The sequence below is a fragment of the Mixophyes fleayi genome, chromosome 2, assembly GCF_038048845.1.
Source record: "Mixophyes fleayi isolate aMixFle1 chromosome 2, aMixFle1.hap1, whole genome shotgun sequence".
Classification (NCBI taxonomy): domain Eukaryota; kingdom Metazoa; phylum Chordata; class Amphibia; order Anura; family Limnodynastidae; genus Mixophyes; species Mixophyes fleayi.
In genome coordinates, this window is record NC_134403.1 from 181,042,906 (window position 1) to 181,068,129 (window position 25,224).

General features: G+C 42.0%; 1 protein-coding gene across 1 annotated transcript in view; it reads left to right on the forward strand.

Annotated features, from left to right (window-relative positions):
- Window positions 1-25,224, forward strand: part of LOC142139874 (multidrug and toxin extrusion protein 2-like) — a 79,571-nt gene that overhangs the window by 13,871 nt on the left and 40,476 nt on the right. The window contains exons 3-5 of the mRNA XM_075197733.1: window positions 5,790-5,938; window positions 7,112-7,154; window positions 8,416-8,460. Of these exons, the coding sequence (XP_075053834.1) occupies window positions 5,790-5,938; window positions 7,112-7,154; window positions 8,416-8,460 (237 nt within the window). The remainder of the gene's footprint in view (window positions 1-5,789; window positions 5,939-7,111; window positions 7,155-8,415; window positions 8,461-25,224) is intronic.

Genomic DNA, 25,224 nt, shown 5'->3' on the forward strand with positions numbered 1-25,224 from the left:
TGCTGGAAGGATCACCCACAGTGTAGATCTAGATTTGGATAATCAAGATGTCAAGGAGGCTATTGATGTAGCTGGCGTTGTGGAGGAACTTGACGAGGAGGATGCTGATGTGGTTATTTTAAATGAGGCACCAGGGGGGGAAAAAGTTGATGTCCATGGGATGAAAAAGCCCATCGTCATGCCTGGTCAGAAGACCAAGAAATGCACCTCTTCGGTCTGGAGTTATTTTTATCCCAATCCGGATAACAAATGTATGGCCATATGTAGCTTATGTAAAGCTCAAATAAGCAGGGGTAAGGATCTTGGGCACCTAGGGACATCCTCCCTTATACGTCACCTGAATAACCTTCATAGTTCAGTGATTAGTTCAGGAACTGGGGCTAGGACCATCAGCAGTCCAGGGACACCTAAATCCCTTGGTCCTGTTGGATACACACCACCAACACCATCCTAGTCAACTTCCTCCACGGTCTCCATCAGATATAGTCCTGCAGGCCATGTCACCAGCCAGACTAAGTCCTCTTCAATCCGGGATTCATCAGAGGAATCCTGCAGCGGTACGCCTACTACTGCCACTGCTGCTGTTGTTGCTGGTAGTCGGCCATCTTCCTGGAGGGGAAGTCGTAAGACCGCTACGTCTTTCACCAAACAATTGACCGTCCAACAGTCGTTTGCCATGAGCACCAAGTACGAACCTAGTCATCCTATGGCAAAGCGCATAACTGCGTCAATAACAGCAATGTTGGTGTTAGACGTGCGTCCGGTGTCCGTCATCAGTGGAGTGGGATTTAGACGGTTGATGGAGGTATTGTGTCCCCGGTACCAAATCCAGATGAGATTCCACTTCACTAGGCAGGCGATACCAAAGATGTACAGAGAAGTACGAACAAGTGTCCTCAGTGCTCTGAAAAATGCGGTTGTACCCACTGTCCACTTAACCACGGACATGTGGACAAGTGGTTCAGGGCAAACGAAGGACTATATGACTGTGACAGCCCACTAGATAGATGCATCGCCTTCCGCAGCAACAGCAGCAGCTGCATCAGTAGCAGCATCTCCACAACGGCTGCTCGTGCCAAGGCAGGCAACATTGTGTATCACAGGTTTTAATAAGAGGCACAACGCTGACAACCTCTTAGAGAAACTGAGGGAAATCATCTCACAATGGCTTACCCCACTTAGACTCTCCTGGGGATTTGTGGTGTCAGACAACGCCAGTAACATTGTGCGGGCATTACATATGGGCAATTTCCAGCATGTCCCATGTTTTGCCCACACCGTTAATTTGGTGGTGCAGCATTACCTGAAGAGTGACAGGGGTGTGCAGGAGATGCTTGCAGTGGCCGCAAAATTGCTGGACACTTTAGGCATTCTGCCAGTGCCTACCGCAGACTCGAACAACATCAAAAAAGTCTGAACCTGCCCTGCCATCACCTCAAACAAGAGGTTGTGACGCGCTGGAACTCCACCATCTATATGCTGCAGAGGATGGAGGAGCAGCAAAAGGCCATTCAAGCCTACACAGCCACCTACGATATAGGAAAAGGAGTGGGGATGCGCCTGAGTCAAGCGCACTGGAGACTGATTTCCGTGTTGTGCAAGGTTCTGCAGCCATTTGAACTTGCCACACGAGAAGTCAGTTCCGACACTGCTAGCTTGAGTCAGGTGATTCCCCTGATCAGGCTGTTGCAGAAGCAGCTGGAGAAAGTGAGGGAGGAGCTGGTAAACCATTGCGATTCCACAAAGCATGTAGCTCTTGTGGATGAAGCCCTTCGTACGCTTTGCCAGGATCCGAGGGTGGTCACTCTTTGTAAGTCAGAGGAATACATTCTGACCACCGTGCTCGATCCTCGGTTTAAAGCGTATGTTGTGTCTCTGTTTCCGGAGGACACAAGTCTACAGCGGTGCAAAGACGTGCTGGTCAGGAGATTGTCCTCTGAAGAGGACCGTGACATGCCAACAGCTCCACCTTCACTTTCTTCCACACCTGTGGCTGCGAGGGAAAAGCTCAGTCTTCCTAAAAGACCCACTGGCAGGGATGCTGAGAACATCTGGTCCGGACTGAAGGACCTGTCAACCATTGCAGACATGTCTACTGTCGCTGCATTGGATGCTGTCACAATTGAATAAATAAATGGTGATGATGATGATGATGAATTGAAAAAATGGTGGAGGATTATTTTGCTGACACCATCCAAATAGACATGTCAGACAGTCCATATTGTTACTGGCAGGAAAAAAAGGCAGTTTGGAAGCCCCTGTACAAATTGGCTCTATTTTACCTGAGTTGTCCCCCCTCCAGTGTGTACTCGGAAAGAGTTTTTAGTGCAGCGGGGAACCTGGTCAGTGAGCGGCGAAGGAGGTTGCTTCCTCAGAACGTTGAAAAAATGATGTTCATAAAAATGAATTATCAATTCCTCAATCAAGTACAGCACTGCCCTCCAGATAATACAGAGGGACCTGTGGTTGTGGAGTCCAGCGGGGACGAATTGATAATGTGTGAGGATGAGGAAGTACACACTGAAGCGGGCCAGGAATCAGAGGATGAGGATGAGGACGACATCTTGCCTTAGTAGAGCCAGTTTAGTTTGTACAGGGAGAGATGAATAGCTTTTTTTGTGTAGGGGCCCAAACAAACCAATCATTTCAGCCACAGTAGTTTGGTAGGCCCTGTCACTGAAATCATTGGTTTGTTAAAGTGTGCATGTCCTATTTCAATAACATCAGGGTGGGTGGGAGGGCCGAAGGATAATTCCATCTTGCAACTCTTTTTTTGGCATTATGTGCTCTTTGGGGCCTAGTTCTATCTCCATCAGAGATATTCCTGCAGGCCATGTCACCGGCACAGCTATGTTGGTTTTACACGTTCGTCCGGTGTCCGCCATCTGTGCAGTGGAATTTAGACTAGTTGAAGGAGGTAGGAGCAGGCAGCTGTGCAGTGGAATTCAGACCTGTTGAGGGTGATATATTGTGGCACCGGTACCAAATTGGGTACCGGGGCCACTTCACTACGCAGTCCAGATAGATGCGTATCAGATATTAAACTACATTCAGTGTTGGGGGCAAATCCAAAGTTAATGAAAATGATCTGTCATCTTCAAAGACAAGAGGTATTGACGCGCTCGAACTACACCCTGTATATGCTGCAGAGGATGTAGGAGCAGGCAGCTGTGCAGTGGAATTCAGACCTGTTGAGGGTGATATATTGTGGCCCCGGTACCAAATTGGGTACCGGGGCCACTCCACTACGCAGTCCAGATAGATGTGTATCAGATATTAAACTACATTCAGTGTTGGGGGCAAATCCAAAAATAATTAAAATGCACTGTCATGATCGAAAACAAGAGGTATTGACACGCTAGAACTCCACCCTCTATATGCTGCAGAGGATGGAGGAGCAGCCATATGTGCAGTGGAATTAAACCCAGTTGGAGGAGGTATTGTGGCCCTGGTACCAAATTGGGTACCGGGGCCACTCCACTACACAGTCCAGAAAGCTACCTCAGTGCAACGTTTTGGACTAAAAACAATATTGTGAGGTGTGAGGTGTTCAGAATAGACTGGAAATTAGTGGAAATGATTGTTATTGAATGTTATTGAGGTTAATAATAGCGTAGGAGTGTAAAGAAACAAAAAAAAAAATGGATTTCAGTGCTTTTTATGCTTTTTTAAAAATAAATCAGAACCCAAAACCCTAAAACAGAACCAAAACCTTTCGTCAGGTGTTTTGGCAAAACAAATCAGAACCCAAAACCTCAAGCTAATCAGAACCCAAAACACAAAACACTAAAAGTGCCCGGTGCGCACCCCTAGTATCCGATCCCTAACTATATTGCCCTATCACTACCCCTGATAGTTTATCACAGTCCTGCATAGGGGTGTATAAATTATCTTCAGGCCTTCCCACCAAGTCCCAATCTACCTAATAACAAGAATCACAATACACAGTCCCATCAAATAATAAAAAAAACAGGGGTTAATCATCTATTTAGATTCAGTTTTCTCCTCAGACCTCTCACAGGAAATGTCAGCTGTTTCTCTCACAGGACAGTGTTGACAAGTCTGACTGGGCTCTCCCTCCTGTCAGAGCTGAAACACTTCTGTCCCTATCGGCTGTTTCCTCCTGGGCTCATTTCCTTCAGAGACTCACAGGGGCATATTCAATTAGTTTTCCGGTTCATGGTAACGCGCGTTACCGTGAATCCTGCGCAGTATTGCAGGTAATACGGTACCGCAATAACGCGGATTTTCGTATGCAACCCTATGGGCTGCAAACGAAAATCCACGTTATTGCGGTACCGTGGATTGATTTGCGGGCCGTTCCAGCGCGATCCCGCGAACTGGAAAGCTAATTGAATATGCCCCACAGGGTTCTTCCCTGACAGACTCACCGGTTTTCCCGCTGACCAGGACCAACTGCCAGTTTAAAGTAATTCCTCTCACACCTAATTGTCACTTTTCCCTCGTTCCCTTAGTCTCTGAGATGTCACTGTGAGCAGAGCTTTATCAATCCCTCACATAAATGCACATGTGCAGGCCATCATGTCCGTCGGCGCTACAATTATAACCACAGAGACTTACCTTGTGTGTTATTGGTGACATGCCATGTTACAGTTCTGACCGCCTACAGAGCAGCACAATGGTCCATGGTTTCTGTGCTTTCAGCCCTTTCCAAATTCCCTATTAATTCCATCCACTCTACTCATCAGTCTCCCAATTTTCTATCCTCCACTCAAAGCAGCTGCTAACAGTATTAACAACATGTTTATGCTTGTCACACTATTGGATTTCCCGTTAGAGAAAAATCAGAATTTGGCTAATTTACCTGTCAATTGTTTGTATACTTTTATTTACTAGTTCCTTATTGTCCCTTTTTCTAATTCCCTTCCAACCAAATGTATCTTCCTCCTCAGTTTTTATATCCTTTTTCCACAAAGCTCAAAATGAAAATTCACACCTCTTTATGTATCACCCAAATGATAAGATGCTAATTAACCCTGCTAATTTTTTTTATGTAGTTTTTGACTTCCTTCTAAAAAACAGTAAATATCAAAGTGTTGTCTAATGTCACGTGTGTTCTGGAGATTTTAGATGACATTTATCAAGTTTGAAAATATAGTAGTCTGTGCTTTCATACCCTTTATTTATTACAATATAATGCAGCAGGCAGCCAAGAAAACTGTCAGTTTTTAATATTTTCTTTTTGCTTTGTTTCAAGAATGTGCAAAACAGTTAAACCTCAGCACTGCAGAGAAGCAGAAACGTTTCAATTTATTTTTCAACTATATTTTAACAAGAAAATGAATAATGATGTTTGCAGATAATTTTATTATGAACCAAAAAATATGCATTATAGCAAAAAAATTAGGGGTTGTCTCCCTTAATAACTGCAAAAGAAAGAGACAGGTGGCCCTATCTGGGTCTAGATCGGGGCCAACATTATTCATTTCATTCAGAACCCATTATTTGCACTAATATCCCATCTAAATTAACCTGGACTGAATAATTGGTGGTAAAGGTGTCTTTGCACATCAGTTTCTTATAGCCCAGGTTAATACATTTAAATTGGAAAAATGAGAGGAAATAATTCTATATTGTGTAAAATAAATATTGGTAGCTATCAGCCTCCAGACCAAAGGTGGAAAACATTCAGTAAGAGACCTAATAAATCAACTTCAATTGTGTATTTTTTTTTGCACTCTATCAGAAATGTAACATATTCATTTTAACATTTATCTTAACTGATTTCATGTATGTAAATTAAGTTGCCTCCTTACCTCTTCTTCTAGACATATGGAGGAAAAAATATGAAGCGCGTGGGGGTAATATTACAGAGAGGCATTCTCATCCTAATGCTGTGTTGTTCCCCATGTTGGGCTATCTTCATTAACACAGAACAGATGCTGCTGCTCTTCAAACAGAACCCACATGTTGCCAGGTTATAAGTATTTGTATACTATACAAACATCTAATAATTACCAAATGATACTGTATATATTAAACAGAGAACATTCCCAGGAATAAGGGGAAGAAATTGTGTGCATTTATTTCAACTTGATAAAGGCTTCAATCGCAGCCAAAAGCAGCAATAACCAAGCTGAAATAAATATGCATGTGTCGCATGCACTCTATAGTATCAAACAAGCCCTTAACTATATTTAAATAAAATGAAAAATACATAGCACTGACAATGAAGTGTATACACGTGTGTAATTTATGTTTCAGCATAGTTTTAAAGCTGCCCTGTCACCTACGAAGGGGTTGCAGTCATTATTTTCTGGACCCCATGGCTACAGCCGGGGCTGTGAGATGTGTTGGAGAAGGCTGTGAGTACATGGACCAGTGAGAAGCTGCACTTACAGACATTACTGCTTTTTCCTGCTCACTTCCACGGTTTTCATCCATTGTAAAGTGCTGAAAAAAAATGTATATATTTTTGGTGGCTAAAATTTACATTTTTACCATTATTTTGAAAATGCATTTCCATACATACTATAGCTATTTTCCATCAAAGAACTGTTACTGTGTAATGTGCTATAAATAATAGGTATTATCACCAATTATCTAGTAGTTACCTCACTTTATGTAGCCTAGGCCAGGCTATTTGAGTGAATAGATCGATATACTGTATATCACTAAGTGATACTGCTGTGTAGAGACACAGAAAACCAGCTCACATAAAAATTCACCATGTCCCAAATACTTGATTCTTTTAGCACATAGTTTTTTTTGCTCAGTCTCACCATAGGCTATTCAGTCATTTTAGAAGGAACATTGTAGAAACCCCATTTAAAAAATGCTGCAACTTTACTATTCCTGAGTTTCCACCCCCAATATTCTTGGATGTACAAGAATTATTTACTACATAGATGAAACATATGCAGTTCAAATCATCTAGCATCTATCAGCACATGGACCACATTCTACCACTGTTCTTGCTGTACTGCATCTCACTTAATGACATGACAGACAATTCAGACAATTATTTCACTTTTTATGGTACTGGCATTTTAGGCAGTATATGTTATCAGGGTTAATTAGACACAGTGCTCCCACTCTGGCAGCGCTGGGTCTATTGGAACAAAAACTAAACTTATTATCATCTTTTCAGGTTAACACAGAGATATGTGAAAATAATTTTACCTGCTCTTCCGGTAAGTTTTTATTCAGTGCTTTATCTTGCTATTTTAAGTTTCCCACCCCCTTGTGTATATATATATATATATATATATATATATATATATATATTGTGGCAAGAGCCCGCTACAGGTGAAGCACACGCGAACAACTTCTTCCTTTTTATGGTTCTTTATTGTCAGGATGGTAATAATATTTTGATACCGTATACTCGCACAGCAATTATGGAGACCCTATACGCTTACTATACATAGTCCAGCTCTCTGTCCAGATCAGCCAGCTAGCCCAACGTTGATCTCCCTGAACAATGAAACAAGCAGGGTTTTATACCTGACACTCCTCCCACAGGCCTAGCTTGATGGGCAGGTGACACACCCACCTTCCCTTTAAAAGGAAACGCCCATCCCTGGCTCTGTTTAGACTAAGACACACCCTGTCTGTTTGCTGAGAGGAAGCAGCTTTTAAATCATGTAAGCTAACACACTCCAAACTACATATATGTTTTTACCTGGTTTAATCTCCACCTAGGTGCATAATTGTGCCAATGTTTTATTCTGTTTGTATACTTTATCTGCCTCTTGTCAGAAAAATGCCTCCCTTTGTTACAATATATATATATATATATATATATATATATATATATATATAATGCTAGGCTCCACTTTTGGGCGTCTATCCTGTTTGTCAACAAAATTTAATTTGCTATCTTTGGATCAAATGTGAAAAAACGTCCGTCATAACGATAGTTTTAGATATAATACACTTCCGAGCACTGTAATTTGTCCTTAATAAAATGCCGTCCATCCATTATTGTGTTTTTGAATGTCAAACTGTCAGATTTTTCAGATTTGATGACACTTGTGTATGACCAAATCTGACAGATCATCAAGTTCCTGGTGAAACTCAGTTTGGATGAACAAGTGGTGTTCAAAGGCAGGAAACACACCCAGAAGAATTAATAAGTAGGGCTGACCAGTAGAGTTTTAGTGGAGTCTAGCAAGTAGTAAGTAGGTTGAATGGGCTATAAAAGAAAAAAATTGAGAGATAGGTATCAGTATTATTATACATTTAAAATATGTCCTATTAATTTATAATTATAATTTGATTGTAATTTAGATTCCACATATATGTACATAATAATATTTGTTTTGTTCAGTTAGGTAGCACTATTTAGATTTTTTGATAGATTTGGATTTGTGAGAAAAACTGTACATATGTGTGTCTGTATGCTTTGTATGTTCTGCTTTGCACTTTATATGCTTCTGATAATTTTTACAGGCAATTTTTCTTCAGCAGCTGCAAACAAAATATTTACAAAACCAGGTAACAAAATGTACATGTATTGTATCTGTTTTATTTTATCTTGATTTTATGTTACTTTTTATATATTTAGTCTCCTCTCTCCAATTTCAAACAATGGAATCCTCTTGTGTTTAAATATTCAGCATTTGTGATTTCTGATAATAATAACTTTAATGTATTTGAGTATTTCTATCAGGTCACCACTACTCCTTCTAACCTTGAAATTATATATGTTTATCTCATTAATTCTTTGCAGACAAATTTTGTTTTGCAGCCTACCATTATGTGCAGCACTTCACTGCATTGATTCTAGTTTACTAGCACATATTTGGTGATACGTCCCCTGAAAGCAGTACACAATCCCTGAGATAAGGTCTAAGGCTGGGTAAACACTACAGATTTTTCACCTGATTATCATTCCAATCCAGGGCTGCTAAGAGGAATTCAGGGGCCCGGTGCAACAAATTCATGGGCCCTCCCTTATAGTTATTCAAGGGTGTGGTCACACAATTGGGGGCGTGGCAATGTGCCATTGGGGCGTGGCTAGCACATCAAAATCACTAGGTCCTGAATTGACGGGAGCGTGACATTTGTCCAAGCACTCCTGACTTTCAGGACATCTAGCACCCTTGTGTAGTATAGGAAGAATGCAGTGTGTACAGAAAGAGTTCAGTCTTGGCCTGCGCCCACTGGGCTCACCAAACACTCACCAAACATTGACATTGTCCCTACTAGAATCACAACATTTCACACACTATGCTGCTCTGTCCTACCTGTTCTTCTCACTTTTACCACATGTGGCTGCTGGTTTCTTTAGTTGCAGCTTGTCCGGATCCTGGAATGTTGGAGGACCGATCTGGAAAAAAAATGGCTACATTTAGAAAATTACAGCCAGCGCCACCGTTAAATCACTAGCATCCATGATTAATAACTAGGCCTTCCTCCAGCCCCAACATTAAAATAGTATTCCCATTAACCCGCAAGCAAAATAGCAACCATTAATTAGCCACCATCTACCTCACACACACTACATTGCCAAAAGCTCTGTGCCATCACACTCACATTACTGTGCCCCTTTATCGTCACCACGCTATGCCCCCTTATAATCACACTGCGCCCTCCATGCTGCATGTGCCCCTTTCTTCATCCCTTTGTGTCATGCTGCCTTTGCCTTCCTCCTTTCATCATCCCCCTGTGCCATGCTGCTTTTGTCCCTCTTTTCTTTATCCCCCGGTACCATGCTGCTTTTGTCCCTCTTTTCTTTAACCTCCTGTGCCATGCTGCTTTTGCCCCTCTTTTCTTTAACCCCCTGTGCCATGCTTCTTTTGTCCCTCCTTTCTCTAACTCCCTGTGCCTCTCTGCGTTTCTCCTTCCTTTCTTTAACCCCCTGTGCCTCTCTGCGTTTCTCCTTCCTTTCTTTAACCCTGTCACTCACCGGACCGTGAGTGCCTCTGCGCTGGTGCGTGGCTCCCTAGCCTTCCTGCCGGCACCTATCCTGAACAGCGGCCGTCCGCCATCCTGATGGTCTGCGTGTGCGCAGCTCCCAAGAACTCTTGTGACTGTTGCTTTTAATCCAAATTGGTTGATCAGGCAACTCCCTATTTAAGGCACCTGTGTGCATTACCTCATTGCCTGATCTTGGAGTCTGATTCCCTGTGAGTCTCTGAAGGTGTTTCCTGTGTTCTACTAGTGTCTTCAGTTTCCTGCTGATTCCTGATCTACTCATCGCTGGTTTCCATACCCGCTACTATCTCCTGTGTACTACTAGTGTCTTCAGTTCCTGTGGATTCCCTGTGCTTCTCATCGCTGGTTTTCATACCTGCTACAGTCTCCTGTTTCCTGCCTGTGTCCTCAGCTGGACTCTGATTACCGAATCTACTCACCTGTGGTTCCTACACTCGTCTCTGCCGTCCAGCGTCTCTGCAGTTCCTGCATCTCCCTGTGGACAGACTGTTCTACTGAATAGCGGTATGCCTATCTGTTATTGACTTTCTCCGTTTACTCTGCATATCCGCTAGGACAAGTTTCCACGCTCAGCAGCGGTACCCATACCTGCTATAGACTGTTATTGTTACGCTGCATACCTGTTTGGAATTAACCGTACTACTCAGTTGTTATATGCATAACTGTGATTGACTATCCATTATTGGCCTGCATATCTGTGCTGAGCAAGTCTCTACCAAGCAGCGCCACACATACCGTTATAGAGACTTTGTTGGATACGCTGCATACCTATTGGGATCAAGTTCCTCTGTGCTCTCAGTGTCTGCATCCTATTATCTTTGTATGCTTCCACTCATCAACACTTGTACACCTCCTAACCTATTAAGCAGTGGTACAACTTGCTATACGCAGACCACTGACTTCCCCGCTACCTACCTGCACCTGGACAAGTCTTCTCACCATAAGCAGGGGTACAACTTGCTATACGCAGACCACTGACTTCCCCGCTACCTACCTGTACCTGGACAAGTCTCTTCACCATAAGCAGTGGTACAACTTGCTGTACGCAGACCACTGACTTCCCTGCTACCTCCCTGCATCTACTCACGTCCATCCTGATCTCCGTGTTCAAATCTGCCTTTCCACTATATTAGCTAGAGGCTGATTCATTGACCAAAGATTGCTGCAAGTCACTGACTTTCCTATTATTTACTGGCATTCTCTCTCCATCTGCTGTGATATCTGTTCCGCTAGTCACCCCGCTACCAGAGCACCGTTGTGTGAACTTCACGACTCTGGTAAGCCCAGTCATCTGGTGAAATCCTGGGCAAGACTCCTAGTGCCAGTGACAGTAAGATCAGGCCATGACAGACCCAGGATCGGAACCAACAGCTAAAGAGATGCTGCAGTATCTTGTCACCCGCATCGAACAACAAGATGTTCGCCAACAACAGTTGCAATTTTGTCAGGCTTTAGCCTCCCAAGGAACCCTTATGCAAAATGTAGCAGCAACCATTGAGCTTCCAGTATCTCCATCTCCTTCCCCAGTGCCATCCCAGGTGTCCATCGCTTCCACGCTACACCTGCCTACTCCTTCTAAATATGATGGAGATCCCAAAACCTGTAGGGGCTTTCTTAATCAATGCTCCGTTCATTTTGAACTTCAACCTCATAACTTCTCTACTCATCGTTCCAAAGTGGCCTACCTCATCTCTTTGTTTTCCGGACAGGCTCTCGCATGGGCCTCCCCTCTGTGGGAAAGAAATGACCCTTTATTGCAAGATAGTGCCTAGTTTATTTCTACGTTTCGAAGTATTTTTGATGAACCTGGTCGTGTTATCTCTGCAGCTTCCAGTATCCTCCGACTATGCCAAGGATCTCGGACTGTGGCTCGGTATGTCATTCAATTTCGGATACTTGCCTCTGAACTTCAGTGGAACACTGAGGCACTGATCGCCGCCTTCTGGCAGGGGCATTCCGATAAAATTAAAGACGCACTGACCTCTCAAGAGTTACCCTCCTCCTTGGATGATTTGATTTCCCTTTGCCATCGTGTAGACATGAGATTTCGTGAGAGAGATTCCGAGAGAATAACCTCCTGCAAAGCGCTTCTTCGCTCAGTATCTCAAGTTCGTCATTCTCCACCTCCAGTAGAACCTATGTAGCTAGGTCGCTCAAAACTAACATCTGAGGAGAGAGAACGAAGAGTGAAAAATAGACTCTGTATCTATTGCGCTGACTCTACTCACATGCTAAACTCATGTCCTAGGAAGTCGGGAAATGCCAGGCCCTAACCAGTTCTGGAGAGGTAAGGTTAGGGTCCCTGGAGTCCTCTCTATGTTCTACGAATGTGAAAGTGTGTGCTTTTGATGTCACCGTTTCCTTTGCTACCAAATCCTTTGTCTCTCAAGCACTTATAGACTCTGGAGCTGCTGGAAATTTTATCTCTAGTTCCCTAGTGAATCAATGGTCTCTACCAGTGATTTCCTTAAAGGTTCCCATTGTCGTTACTGCTATTGATGGATCACGTATAATCAATGGTCTCATTACTCAAAGTACGTCTCCACTGACTCTTCAAATTGGAGCCTTACACCAAGAAAAAAAATCTTTATTGATCCTTCCTGTTACTACCAGTCCCATCGTAATAGGCCTTCCATGGCTTCAACTTCATTCCCCTCAGATTGACTGGAACACTCCTCAAGTCACTTCCTGGGGTCCCAAATGTCGTCATCATTGTCTCTCTCAAGTTGTTCCACTCAAAATACAGCAGTCGTCCATTTCACTATGTCCACCGGGCCTCCCTCCTCAGTATGCTTCCTTTGCGGATGTGTTCGATAAGGTTCAGTCAGAATGCCTTCCTCCTCATCGGGCATGGGATTGTCCGATTGACTTACAACCTGGCAAGAGTCCTCCTAGGGGCCGTGTGTATCCACTTTCATTACCTGAGACTCAAGCAACATCTGAGTACATTAAGTAGAACCTCCAGCGAGGATTTATCCGACCTTCTACCTCTCCCGCTGGAGCGGGGTTCTTTTTCGTAAAGAAGAAAGATGGATCATTACGTCCCTGTATAGATTTCCGTGGACACAATGCCATTACCATCAAAAATCGGTACCCTATTCCGTTAATCACTGAACTTTTCGATCGCATTAAGGGAGCCCGGATCTTTACCAAGTTGGATCTTCGAGGTGCCTATAATTTAATCCGGATCAAGTCCGGAGATGAATGGAAGACAGCTTTTAAAACCAGGGATGGCCATTATGAATATCTTGTTATGCCCTTCGGGTTGTGTAACGCCCCCGCTGTCTTCCAGGGTTTCATGAATGAGATCTTCCGGGACTTGCTGTATGTCTGTGTCGTCGTCTATCTGGACGATATATTAATTTTTTCCCAGGATCTGCCCACTCATCAACAGGTGGCAGAGGTCCTTTCCAGACTCCGAAGAAATTCTTTATTTTGCAAACTAGAGAAATGTTCATTCGAGTTATCCCAGATTCCATTCCTGGGATACATTGTGTCCGGAGTCGGTCTTAAGATGGATCCAGAAAAGGTGAACGCTATATTACGTTGGCCCCAACCTACTATTCTCCGAGCAATCCAACGCTTTTTAGGATTTGCGAATTATTACAGACGCTTCATTCAAGGGTTTTCGTCCATTGCCTCTCCTATAGTGGCCCTGACCCGCAAGGGGCTAACACTAAACTGTGGTCCTCCGAGGCCCTTCAAGCTTTTCAGTCTCTCAAAGAGTCCTTCTCTTCTGCTCCTGTGCTTCGACAGCCTGATGTGACGCTTCCCTTCTTCCTAGAGGTAGACGCCTCTAATGTTGGCTTAGGGGCCATATTATCCCAAAGATCGGAGCAACAAAAATTCCATCCTTATGCCTTTTATTCCTGAGGTCTTCTACCCGCGGAGAGGAATTATACCATCGGGGACAAGGAGTTGTTGGCCATAAAAGCAGCATTAGAGGAATGGAGATATCTACTGGAGGGAGCTCGTCATCCCGTAACTATTTTTACGGATCACAAAAACCTGTCATATCTACAGTCAGCTCAATGTCTAAATCCCCGTCAAGCAAGATGGTCTCTTTTATTTTCCCGTTTTGAACTTATTATAACCTTCAAACCTGCTGCCAAAAATAAAAAAGCAGACGCCCTGTCTCGGGCATTCGTGACGTCCTCAGACGTTGAAGATGGTCCTAACCATTCTATTTTAGATCCCAAGTGTGTGTCTCTGGCCACTTCGTCTACCAAGGTGCTACCATTTGGGAGAACCCTCGTGCCTCCATCTCTTAGGAGGAAAATATTGTCTTGGTTCTATTCCTAACGTTTTTCTGGACATTCGGGTGAACGCAAGACTTTAGAAATCCTTTCTCGAAGCTACTGGTGGCCCTCTATGAGGAAAGATGTCAAAGACTTTGTGGCCACTTGTGAGCTGTGTTCCCAGTTTAAAACTCCTCGCAGAACACCAGCGGGATTACTACAACCACTACCCATTCCTTCCAAACCTTGGACCCATATTAGTATGGACTTTGTCACCGATCTTCCTCCGAGTAAAAAGTGTAATACCATCTGGGTAGTGGTGGATCGATTTTCGAAAATGGCACATTTCGTTCCTTTGACCGGTTTACCTTCTTCATCTACTCTGGCTGATCATTTCATCAAAGAGATTTTCCGAATTCATGGATGTCCTTCTGAGATTGTTTCGGATAGGGGAGTGCAATTTGTTTCCAGATTCCGGCGAGCCCTTTGCAAGACCTTGGGTATTCGGTTATCACTCTCATCTTCCTACCATCCTCAATCAAACGGACAGACAGAGAGAGTCAATCAAGATCTTGAAACTTTCATTAGGATGTTCTCCTCAGCCAACCAAGACAACTGGGTAGATTTACTCCCATGGGCTGAATTCGACCCATAACAACATGTATCACGAGTCATCTTCAAGAAGCCCATTCTTTGTGGTTTACGGTCACCATCCGTCTTTCCCGGAATTTCCTGCCCTCCCTCCCACCCAAGTTCCTGCTGTGGAGACTGTTTGTCAGACCTTCAAAGATATCTGGTCTCAGGTCAAAACCTGTTTAAAAAATACATCTGCCAGATACAAGTCCTTTGCGGATAAAAAGAGGCGGACTATTCCACCACTAAAGATTGGAGATCGTGTTTGGTTATCAACCAAAAATATTCGTTTGAAGGTCCCATCTATGAAATTCGCTCCTCGTTTTATTGGTCCATATAGGATCATTCAAGTGATAAATCCAGTTTGTTTCAAACTTCTACTTCCTATGAACCTTCGTATTTCCAACGCCTTCCATGTGTCTTTGCTCAAACCTCTCATCATCAACCGTTTCTCTGTTCCTCCTTCAGCACCTCGGCCAGTTCAAGTTCATCAAGAGGAGGAGTTTGAGATCACTCATATATTAGACTCAAAAATTTTGCGAGGAGTTCTTCGTTTCCTAGTGCACTGGAAGGGCTTTGGCCCAGAGGAGCGTTCCTGGATCCGGGCAGATGATCTCAACGCCCCAGCTCTCCTGAAAAAATTATTTTCCCAGAATCCGAGCAAACCCGGCTCCTTGTGTTCTGTGCCCACCTTTAAAAGGGGGGGTACTGTCACTCACCAGACCGTGAGTGCCTCTGTGCTGGTGCGTGGCTCTCTAGCCTTCCTGCCGGCACCTAACCTGAACCGCGGCCGTCCGCCATCCTGATGGTCTGCGCGTGCGCAGCTCCCAAGAACTCTTGTGACTGTTGCTTTTAATCCAAATTGGTTGATCAGGCAACTCCCTATTTAAGGCACCTGTGTGCATTACCTCATTGCCTGATCTTGGAGTCTGATTCCCTGTGAGTCTCTGAAGGTGTTCCCTGTGTTCTACTAGTGTCTTCAGTTTCCTGCTGATTCCTGATCTACTCATCGCTGGTTTCCATACCCGCTACTATCTCCTGTGTACTACTAGTGTCTTCAGTTCCTGTGGATTCCCTGTGCTTCTCATTGCTGGTTTCCATATCTGCTACAGTCTCCTGTTTCCTGCCTGTGTCCTCAGCTGGACTCTGATTACCGGATCTACTCACCTGTGGTTCCTACACTCATCTCTGCCGTCCAGCGTCTCTGCAGTTCCTGCATCTCCCTGTGGACAGACTGTTCTACTGAATAGCGGTATGCCTATCTGTTATTGACTTTCTCCGTTTACTCTGCATATCCGTTAGGACAAGTTTCCACGCTCAGCAGCGGTATCCATACCTGCTATAGACTGTTATTGTTACGCTGCATACCTGTTTGGAATTAACCGTACTACTCAGTCGTTATATGCATAACTGTGATTGACTATCCATTATTGGCCTGCATATCTGTGCTGAGCAAGTCTCTACCAAGCAGCGCCACACATACCGTTATAGAGACTTTGTTGGATACGCTGCATACCTATTGGGATCAAGTTCCTCTGTGCTCTTAGTGTCTGCATCCTATTATCTTTGTATGCTTCCACTCATCAACACTTGTACACCTCCTCACCTATTAAGCAGTGGTACAACTTGCTATACGCAGACCACTGACTTCCCCGCTACCTACCTGCACCTGGACAAGTCTTCTCACCATAAGCAGGGGTACAACTTGCTATACGCAGACCACTGACTTCCCCGCTACCTACCTGCACCTGGACAAGTCTTGTCACCATAAGCAGGGGTACAACTTGCTATACGCAGACCACTGACTTCCCTGCTACCTCCCTGCATCTACTCACGTCCATCCTGATCTCCGTGTTCAAATCTGCCTTTCCACTATATCAGCTAGAGGCTGATTCATTGACCAAAGATTGCTGCAAGTCACTGACTTTCCTATTATTTACTGGCATTCTCTCTCCATCTGCTGTGATATCTGTTCCGCTAGTCACCCCACTACCAGAGAACCGTTGTGTGAACTTCACGACTCTGGTAAGCCCAGTCATCTGGTGAAATCCAGGGCAAGACTCCTAGTGCCGGTGACAAACCCCCTGTGCCTCTCTGCATTTCTCCTCTTTCACTTACCTCTGTACTTTCATCTTTATTTTCTTTTCTTCTCTCTTCTGTCTTCTTCTGTGCGCGGCTCTTCACTGGATGTCGGGCGTGACGTGATGACTTCACGCCCGACATTCATTGCAAACAGAGAGGGGAAGAGGGACGCCGCGATCATGTGAGTATTTCTATACACGCATGATCGCGGCGCCGGCGCCGCACCTCCCCCCCACCCCTCCCTGGAAAAAAAACACATTTGAAAAATAAAAGTTTAAAAAAAAGTAAAAAATAAATAAAATTCAGAGTGAGGGCCCGGGCCCGGGTAATTAGTACCCACTCCCCCACCTCTCGGCGTCTCTGTTCCAATCACATGATAAATGACTGTTACGTCCGATATCGTATTAGTGTGTACGCTCCCACAATCATGTATTATCGTATGAAAGCACATTGTATAAATTGATTTTATTTTATAAACTTACTAAAAATCTCTATAAACGATGGAAAGAGGTCAGGCAAATTCTGAAGTGTGTATGCACTCACGACCAGCAGTGCAGACAGATCTCTATAGAGTTTACAGAGTCACAATCATTTCAGCAGATGGTTATGACAGATGAAGATCACAGATCTGAAGGTAAGTCTTGGAAGTGTGCAATGAATAATTTGGCATGCTGATCAGGACTTTCAGTCATTGATAAAATTGTTAATGATATTGCATCGGAAGAGATTTACTTTTTCACCAGCCTTACTAGTGGCTTATTCATTGGCAATATAACCTCCATCTTCCTGCTACTAATACAGCTTCATATAGCACCAATGATTCTTCTGGTTTTTCTAACTTTGCTATATCATTTGGACTAAAAAAAAATATAAGCCCTTTTGCTGTGTTATTGTCAGTACATTAGCGGATATAATTACTAAACTGCGGGTTTGAAAAATTGGAGATGTTGCCTATAGCAACCAATTCGATTCTACCTGTCATTTATTTAGTACATTCTATAAAATAACAGCTAGAATATCATTGTTTGCTATAGGCAACATGTACACTTTTTCAAACCCGCAGTTTAGTAAATATACCCCTAGATCTTTGGTGGCAACATTAAATTAGTTCTAAGACGCAAATTGCACATTATCTATGGAGAAGCGTCAGATCACAGTTTGAGATCGGAGCACCGATATGAAATGTTCATGCAGCCGATTGAGTAAGTTCACCATAGCTGACTTATTAAACTGGTGAGAAGACATCAGCATCCAATTATGGTTTATAATTCGGCTAAACAGATCATACAAGTGCATTGTGCTCATTCTGGAATATTTGTATCATTAGGAAGAGAGCCATACAATTTAATTATTAAAATTTAAGGTACTTTAGTCCACTACTCTCTTTTATCTCTAAATCAACACACGTTTCATTTACCCCTTCTGCGGTATTAACAAATCTGTGTGTCATCTGAAAATGAACATAACCTTCTTCAAAGACGGCAAGTATTGAACAAAAATATTGTTTTTTATGTAGCTTTGGTTATGGCCAATTTAGTGGTAGTGTTAAGAATCATATTCACGGGAGATAGTGCAGTGCAAACAATAATTTTGCCTAAGAACATAGCCATGAATAAAGAATGGTACCAAAGCATCCCCCAAGAGCAACTTCTCCCAACCATCCAAGAAAAGTTTGGTGAAGAACAAAGCCTTTTCCAGCATGATGGAGCACCTTGCCATAAGACAAAAGTGATAACTAAATGGCTCGGGGATCAAAACATCAAAAACTTGGGTCCATGGTGTCGAAGTCGTATAATTGGATGAACGAAAGTATATTGGTTAATATTGTTTTGCCGTGCGATTGCAATTCTTACTTCATGTAACACAGATCCGTACGCCACCTAACACAGCGCATGGTGCGATCGCACGGTAAAATACGCACATACACACTCACATTACAACATTTAGTTATTTATATAATTCATATTCATGCTAGTCCGTTACACTGTAATTTATGAGCAGATAGTATTTGGTTTATTATTAGTTTATATAATATGATTATATGTACACTTCAGTGATATTTAAGGTTCAGCTTATAGGAAAGGTGTCATGTCTAATATCATATTAATCCCCTTTACATCAGCAGCTGTTCGTTGCATTTGGCGAGATCGCACATTGCATACTCTAGTTATTGATGTTAGGGAATAAACCTTTAATATGATATTAACCGTCAAATGCTAATGGACTGATTGTACTTGGAGTTTGGCGGGAAGAACAGAGCATTTTTGCGGGAAGAACAGAGCTCATCCCCTGGAGAGACCCCAACCTTTGGATTCCTTAGATTGAATCCGCCTATGATGTGTAACCCCCTGGACCCTCCTGATGCCTGGACCAATAGAAGCAAGCTATACCACCTGCATTGTTTCACTGTATCTCTGTTCGCATATAAGCAGTAGCTCTCATGTAGTGTTCAGTCTACTCTGATCACAGTATTCAAGGGTGAATTACTGTGCACTGGTGCCCGTGGTTAGCGCAGCGTTATGTATGTATCTTTTGGTATTGGCTGTACTGTACTGTATCTTAATATAATAATGTATTGAACTGTTAAACTATTTACATCTGCTAAAATAAATCACTTTGTGCGTTAGAAACACAATACAATTGCTTGGGCAATGCTTATTTGAAAACTATACAATTACTTTAATAATTTGGGGACTCTTGAATTTGGAGGTTACGTTGCTGGAAGGTATGCAACGCTGACGGAATTCGGTTCCTCAACAAAGGGTGGATATTGACAGACGCGTCTCATACGGGAAAGAACGCAATGTGTTCAAAACCTGTTGTCCATTCTGTGTTGAGAAGCCGAATGTCCGCAGTTGCGTAATCTGAAGGAATCTAGGAAGAAGAAAGAAAAATGTTTATTTTTATTGTCGTTTTGCGTTTTAAAAGGTATTGCATTGCCTAGTGTATGTGTATTTCCTGTTTAACATGTATAAACTTCCAGTATTGTTACCACGTGTTTAAACAATCATGTTCATAGTCTGTTATATATGTAACATAGTCTACATATGTGTTAATATGTTCATAGTCTGTTATATAAGCATTTGTTAAAACCTCTGTAAAACTACCATTGATTGGGAAATCTATTTTCTGTGCAGAAAACAAAAGGTTGTATGCGAATGGTATGCATAAAGATAAGAGAGTTTGCATACTGTTGAAAAGAGATAGATAAGGGAAGAATTTGCATACTGTTGAAGACAGACAAAGAGGTGATTTACTATTGAGAAGACAGTGATATCGGTTGCTGCCTGACCAGGGGGACTGGATGGGCAAGGTTGTGTTTGAAATAAGAACACTATTCTAAGTAGTATGTGGATTTTTATGTAGCATACGGTGTATTTGAATAAGTAGTATGTGGATTTTTATGTAGCATACGGTGCAGTTTTATAGGTAGTATACAGGGTATACGGTGATATGGTAGTATGTGGATTTTTATGTAGCATACTGTGTTATAGGTAATATACAGTATTCTAAGCTGTATATGGTGTGGGAATAGGTAGTATACAGGGTATACAGTGATATGGTAGTATGTGGATTTTTATGTAGCATACGGTGTTATAGGTAATATACAGTATTCTAAGCTGTATATGGTGTGGGAATAGGTAGTATACAGGGTATACGGTGATATGGTAGTATGTGGATTTTTATGTAGCATATGGTGTTATAGGTAATATACAGTATTCTAAGCTGTATATGGTGTGGGAATAGGTAGTATACAGGGTATACGGTGATATGGTAGTATGTGGATTTTTATGTAGCATACAGTGTTATAAATAATATATAGTATTCTAAGCTGTATATGGTGTGGGTTTTATGGTAGTATGTGGTATTTTGAGTAGCATACGGTTTATTGAAGAAGTACGTGATTTGAATAAGTAGTATACAGGGTATACGGTGAAAACAGATTTTGTGGAGAGCCAGGATATCGAGGAGCTAATATTTCTGTTGTCCATAGTGATATTTCTGTGTTAGGAGGTGTGTGGGCGTAGCCTGTGAAACCATCCACGGATAAAAATCTCTAGTAGGTTCTGTTTGAAAGGAGAACAGGTAAAAAGTTTTTTTGTGTAGCGTTGAGAAATAGGTTGTTTTCACAATGGATGCGAAGCAAACGCTAGAGATAGTTCATGTTGTGCTGCCTAATGAATGGCCGGTTAGTTCGGCAAGGTATGTTATGCATAATAAATATGGTGCATACGCAACGGCATATTGCGACAAGTGGGTCAAGATGACCAAGGATTGTGAGAGACCTTTCCTAAACATAGGTAGTTTTGAATCAAAGGTGTTAAGTAATGTTAGAAATAAAGTGCGGTTGATTACATCAACAAAAGCGAGAATTAAATATGATGATTGTTTAAAATTGTGGCAAATGGAAGGTAACACGTGGCAGAGCAGCGAATGCAAGCAGAAGTAAGTGTGGCAAAAAGTGCGCGCACAGCGGAAATGAGCGTACCGGAAGTGAGCGTTCCGGAAGTGTGCGTTGCAAAACGTGGAGAACTGAGCGCAAGCACGCCCCAGACAATTTCGGCCGGGGCGGAAAGTACAGCCAATACCAAAAATGTAAAAACTGTAACTAGTACCTTGTATGTTGTTTTAAGTAATGTTAAAAGTAATGTTTCAGGACAAAGAAAAGGAACGATCCCACCAGCAGGGGCAGCGGCTGGAAGTGGTGAGAATAATGTAAAGGTTAACACAGGGGGAAACATCCATTGTACTGCAGCAGCAATTCCAGCAACTAGTTCAGAACATAGTGATTTGGTAGACTTACATCCTGTCTGCACAATAGCAGTTCCCAATGGGAAAGCGAACAGAGATGGTGACGTTCCCTTAAAACATGTAGCAAAGCATGATCCATGGACTAGATCTGAAATATTTTCAATTTTGTCTGATTTCCCTAATCCTAAGAAAGATTTGACCAAATGTCAGAAGTTTATTAGATATTATGGTAATGTGTACAAGCCAACTAATAACGATTGGTGAGTATTATTAAGAGCTTGTTTTCCTCTCAATACTGACATACAAAAGTTCATTAAGGATTGTATGTTGGAGTAGGATAAATCCTTAACGGAGGATGATAATCAGGACAATATTAGACGTATAAATACACAGTTGGCCATATATTTTCCAGTGATAGTGGAATGGAAAAAGATTTTCACCATCAAGCAAAAAGATAGTGAGATTACAACTGACTATTTTGTCAGGGCTTTAGCAGCCATGACTAAGTACACAGGGATACCAGATATAAGGGAGAATCCACAACATAGGGAGGTAGTTGTTGCAGTACTAATGAACGGTCTCCGGGAGGATCTAAGGACCTGGATACAAACCTCGTTTCCTAATTGGAGGGGTCTCACGGTAAATGCAATTAAAGAACATGCCATAGAACATGAAAAAAAAATATGTAAAAAGGAGAAAGCGCAGAGTAATAGGCTAAGGATGGTGGGTATCCAGGCTTTAGAAAGATTACATTTAGAACCTCAGAATTATAAAAACCACTATAAGGGATGAAAGAAACAGAAAACTTTGAAGTGTTTTAACTGCCTTGAGAAGGGACATTTGAGGAAAGATTGCAAACAAGATCTGAGAGCGAAAGCTAGGAAATTAGGATCAGGCAAGGCAAATGGTAATCTGTGGTAAGTATTAGTGTGCAGATTTAGAAAGAAACTGTTTTAAAAGTAATACTTTGTTGATTTTGCTTGCTTGTTTTATGTCGTCATGTTTGCTTTTCTGATCGCTGGCCGATGGTAAAGAATAAAAATGTTTGGTTTGTTTGTTGTTTAAAGATACCTATCTTGTTTTTCTTCTTACAGATAAAGGGTACACAAAAGAAATATAGACTTGGGGGTATATTTACTAAGCTGCGGGTTTGAAAAAGTGGGGATGTTGCCTATAGCAACCAATCAGATTCTAGCTTTCATTTATTTAGTACCTTCTACAAAATGACAGCTAGAATCTGATTGGTTGCTATAGGCAACATCCCCACTTTTTCAAACCCGCAACTTAGTAAATCTAGCCCTTAGTGTTTACAGGGGTGGGATAGAGAAATAGAAAAATCACTCTTGAAAGACAAATTAACAATAGACCATTGGAACACACTTTGTTTTAGGCTGCAGTGACTCATGATCATTTGTTTGGTTGAGAATCATTATCCAAAAATGAAGTATGTACATACTTTGCTCCAAAATATTGTTTTATGTATTTCAGAGAAAATATGAGTCAATAAGAGAAAATTTTTCATTTCTCTATCATAAGTTAGGAAAGTCCGTTGAAAAGGTATGTAGATAATGTGATACCGAGTTCTTAATGAACAAATGACGGACGACACTGGATTGCACGTTGATTTAAGACCCCCTAGTCAAGTATGGGGAGGGGTCATAGTTTAGCAAATAGCTAAGGGGATTAGTGGAATGAATTCAGCCATTTCCCCCTAGAGTCCAATCCAGCTGTCATTTTTGCTGAAAAATCTCACTTTCTACATGCATGTTTGTTTTCAAAACCTTGTATTCAAAGCTTTGTATTCCTATTATTCATTGCTTTCTTATTTCTCATTCTTTACATCTATGCTAGTATCTCTCTCTCTCTCTCTCTCTCTGCTCTTGTATAGATACGAAAAGACATAGACATAGTCTCATTAATGGGGCTAAAACATATTTTTTTTAAGACAAATTCAGGGATACACACATTAGATTGACATGAGTTACAGAAACAGTCAGGGGTTTGGTGTTATGTGTATAAAAGCTGCTAATTTTAAGCAGAAAGTTTTTTTTGTGAGGAAATACGAGTCATGTTTTTATAGATGCATATCTGTTTAGTTTTTTTTGTGTTTTGTGCCTACTGTACAAAAATGTGCCTTTATGTGTATGCACAAAGGGTGGATAGGAGTAGATTGCTAGAGGATAGGCATACAGATATGCATCTCTGTATAGAACATTGGAGTAGGATTTTTACCACAAGATACGACATAATGGGAAACCCTAGAAAATGTAGAATTTTCGTGTTTTATATTTTTTTCACTGTTAGACAGACATGTACTGGATACTGTTATATTTGAAGAAAGTGCTATAGAGATAGACCCCTTTGCCCTTCTCACTTAGCCAAGTAGCTTTTTGTGGGGTATTGAAAATGGCATGTGAGTTGGCAGAGGGAAAATCGATTGATATACATTGGCCTTCAGCATTTTTCTAGTCTAGGGGGCGATGTTGAGTTGACTGAAAAATCTTTTTATAGCAATACCAGCACATGAGTAGGACACTACATAGAGGACTTTACACAATGACACAGTTACCAACTGAAGTAGCTGCTAGTAAAGTCCACACACATACACGACCATACACGGCTGTCACACCAGGGCGAACATAGCTGTCAAATAGACAGCAGGGTTTTAGGTGACAGCTGACAAATTTTTGTTTTGTTTTGTTTTTCGTTGTAAACAAAACATGCACACATACACGTATTAGTTAATATATGAAGATTTGGGTTACCTGAAGAATTTCTCCAGGTGAAATAAATCCACGTCATCCAATTGCCACCATGCAGGATTCTCAAGTATACAATGGTGTACCAATGAAATATGTCTGCGTAAAGTTGTATTGAAATGTGTCTAATGTATTACTGTGTCATACTTAAAGCTTTTGTTATTCAATGTGATAGCCCTAGAGTTATAATAGGTGATAGGGGTATTCATGTTATTGATAAAAAATGTATAACGTATGAGTAGTGGTAACAAATTACATGCTTTTGATTAGCCACAAACCAGTGTGAACATAAAGTAATGGTACTAATTAGAACGAATTGAATAGAATGAGAGTTGGAACTTGATTGAAGTGGCTGATAGCTTTAGCCACTAGTCCTCCACACTATCAATGCCACTCCTGAGCTGCCTCTTAACCTGTCGATTTTTGAAATGTTCTTGACCCCTCTTGAGATGAATTTGTAACTGAGAGACTAGTTTAGACCTTGAGAGAGAAGGTAAATAGTGAGACAGCAACCAAGAACGTTCAGAACACTGTTTCCTGAAGGGTTACATTAACTGTCAGGATGTTGGACCGAGAGAGTAAGTTGTGGAACAGTAAAGTTCTTAGGCTCAGGTTATTTGACAGACAGGTACCAGGTGTAAGCTACCAGCACCAAAAATAGCAGAGACACTGGTACCCATTCCACCCAATGCAGAAGAGCCAACACTCAGAGAAGGGTCCAAGGGCACTCATGAATCTGTTCTGGAAGGCCTTAAATGCAGTTAGTAGCACCTGAGCCAAAGGCTAAGACAGCTGTCCATCATGAAGTTGTAGTTTTCCTGTTCTGTTTTTCTCTCATCACATTTACTTTTCAGGAC